We start from the raw sequence: 2,891 nt of genomic DNA on the forward strand, positions 1-2,891 counted from the left end.
CCGTATTTTGTTTATTGATGAGAGCCATGCTGACAGGTGTGAGGTGATATCTCATTGTGGTTTTAACTTTCATTTCTATGATGATTAGTGACCTTGAGCATCTTTTCACATGTCTGTTAGCCAACTGTATTTCCTCTTTGGAGAAGTATCTGTTCAGGTCTTCTGCCCATTTTTTAATAGGATTGTTTCTTTTTTTGTATAATTTCTATATAAATTTTGGATATTAACCCCTTATCAGATGTATAATTAGTGAATATCTGCTCCCAAACAGTCGGTTGTCTTTTTGTTTTGTTGATGGTTTCCTTTGGCTATTCTTGAGAAAGAAGAACAAAATTGGAGGTATCACACTACCTGATATCAAACTATACTACAAGGCTACAGTAATAAAAACAGCATGGTACTGGCATAAAAACAGATACATTGATCAATGGAACAAAATAGAGAGCCCAGAAACAAATTCATGTCTATACGCTCACTTAATATATTACAAAGGAGGTAAGAATATACAATGGAATAAGACTGTCTCTTAAATAAATGATGTTGGGAAAATTGGACAGATACAAGGAAAAAAAAAAGATGGACCATCTTCTTACATCGTATACAAGAATAGACTCAAAATGGGTTAAGACTTAAATGTAAGACCTGAAACCATAAAACTTTTAGAAGAAAACATAGGCAGTAAACTCTCTGATATTACTAACAGGAATTTCTTTTCAGATATATCTCCTTGGGCAAGAGAAACAAAAGAAAAAATAAACAAATGGGACTACATCAAACTAAAAAGTTTTTGTACAATCCAGAGCATTTTAGTTCATTAACCTTCTTTCCACCCTTCCGTTCTCTCTCAGACAAGAAGTATGCTGACTTCTCACCAAAGGCCAGAACTTCTGCACATATGCTTGGATGAATGTCTTTGTCTGCCTTAGACAGCTCCCCAGCACTGATCCTTCATCCTTTGCACTTTTAACATTTCCCTTTAACCTGCAAAATATTTTTACCTACCTTAGCCAAATACAGACTTCATTCCCTTTGACCACACACTTCCTCCTGAAGGACTTTCTTCTCCAAACTGACTGAAAATCTGGACCTTCTCTTTCTGCCACCCACATCCTGGAGGAATACCTTCTACTCTCACAGAAGTGAAATTACTTCCTCAAGCTTGGGTACCCACCTTCTAGTTGAGAAACATGTGGCTTTTGTTTAAATCTGTGCAGCTCACTCTTGCCCTTCCATGTGGGGAGGCTGCATGGAAGGGGAAGGGATGAGTTGTATAACCAGAGGTTGCTGTGCCATGCTATACTGTGTCCAATATGCACATTTCTGAGAATGTAGTCCAAACACCCTTTTTGCCCTCCAGTCTACTGAAGAAGTGACTCCTGGAATAATTCAACTCGTCTTCTCTTTAGGCTATTAAGGAAACCACACATATGTTGCAGCAAAAATACTTCCCAAATTGTCTCACACATACTCTTTTAGTCTTCTGTGGTCCTAAGACCACATATCCCTCTCTCACCTTGCTCGCTTTTGCCAATGACCCCTCTCTCCTGTGGTTTGGATGTTGTTGGATATCCCCAAGTGACCTACCAGCGCTGACAATCTTTAAATCCACTTGTGGCCCTACCTTAAGAGCTATTACTTTGGGTCATTTCTGATCAGAATCCCTGCTTAAGCCCTCACTGGGTCTTGGTGATCTAGTTTCTCTTCATTCCTTTCATTTTCCACACATATTCAAGAGTTAAGGGGTACCAAGAATGTTTCGGTTTCTGCATTATCACACACTAGTTTCATTCCCTCACTTTTGCCAGTCACTCATGGGTTCTCACCAAAACCTTTGCCCCATTCTCGAAGGCCTATGACAAACACATCCTCTGACCTCCAGCTCCTGGAATTCCTCTTCCTCTTCCACATCATAGGAGAGGGTGTGGATTTTGATGTCTTCAGCTGAGAGGTCAATGAACTTCCCATCGGGGTACTCCAGGCTCTCTTTGGTGGGTGACCGGTCCTCGATGAAGGTGGTTTCGCAGCAGTCAGCAGCCACGCCATCCCCCAAGGAGTGCAGCATGCCTTCCGAGTAGAGTATGATGTTGGGACGGTAGTGGGATTCCACTGACTGCTGAAGGGTGTTGGGGTCTAGCAGTTGCTGGACTGTCTCGTTCCTGCTGCTGTCCAAGGTGGCCGATGCTGCACTGCCCACCACTCGGCAGCTCTGGTACTGGGGTGCTGGGTAAACAGACACCAGGCCATCTCTGCTCTCAGCCATGAAATTTCTGGTGTTAATTAAGCCATTCCTTGTGCCAGCATCGCTGATTTTGCTGTGTACCAGCACACTATTCTGTTCAATTATGCCATCCATGGTGCTTTCTCTCCCCAACCAGGTACAACGCTAGAAGGTTGGATTCCAGGGTCACATTTGCCTCATGGAACTCATGTCTCCTGGAGAAGATAGAAACAGAGATGAGAAAAGAATATCACACCCAAAAAAGAGCTAATCATCCAGACCCTTGTGTTGTGTACTAGTCAGCCGATAATGTACAGTAGCTAGGAGAGTCAGATGATATTCCAGTCCTATCTATTCCATCAATTTTAGAAAGGCTCTATCAGAGCAGTAAGCCAAAGTAAACCAGAAATTGATTATTTGCATCTCTGTAAAGTCTGTTTCTAAATGGAGACTTTGCAGGAATTAGAACTACTGCAGCTCTAGAGAAACATACGATTGCCAGCAGACATCCTGAGAGTCATGGGGAAACTCAATCACATTAACATTGGAACAATCCACAGGGAAATTAAGGTTGTAAATCTGTAATAAGGGTGGAGTCTTCCCAGGTCTATGACTATTCATTCAAGCTAAAACCACACACCCAAGGGAAAAAGGGTTTAGAATGACATCCCAC

General features: G+C 42.0%; 1 protein-coding gene across 1 annotated transcript in view; it reads right to left on the reverse strand.

Moving 5' to 3' along the window:
• SYNDIG1 (synapse differentiation inducing 1) overlaps positions 1 to 2,353 on the reverse strand; it is a 156,614-nt gene extending 154,261 nt beyond the window's left edge. Inside the window, exon 1 of the mRNA XM_006921508.1 lies at positions 1,874 to 2,353. Coding sequence (XP_006921570.1) covers positions 1,874 to 2,353 — 480 coding nt within the window. The remainder of the gene's footprint in view (positions 1 to 1,873) is intronic.
• Positions 2,354 to 2,891: the final 538 nt, after the last annotated feature.

Source organism: Pteropus alecto, unplaced genomic scaffold, assembly GCF_000325575.1.
Source record: "Pteropus alecto unplaced genomic scaffold, ASM32557v1 scaffold199, whole genome shotgun sequence".
Classification (NCBI taxonomy): Eukaryota; Metazoa; Chordata; class Mammalia; order Chiroptera; family Pteropodidae; genus Pteropus; species Pteropus alecto.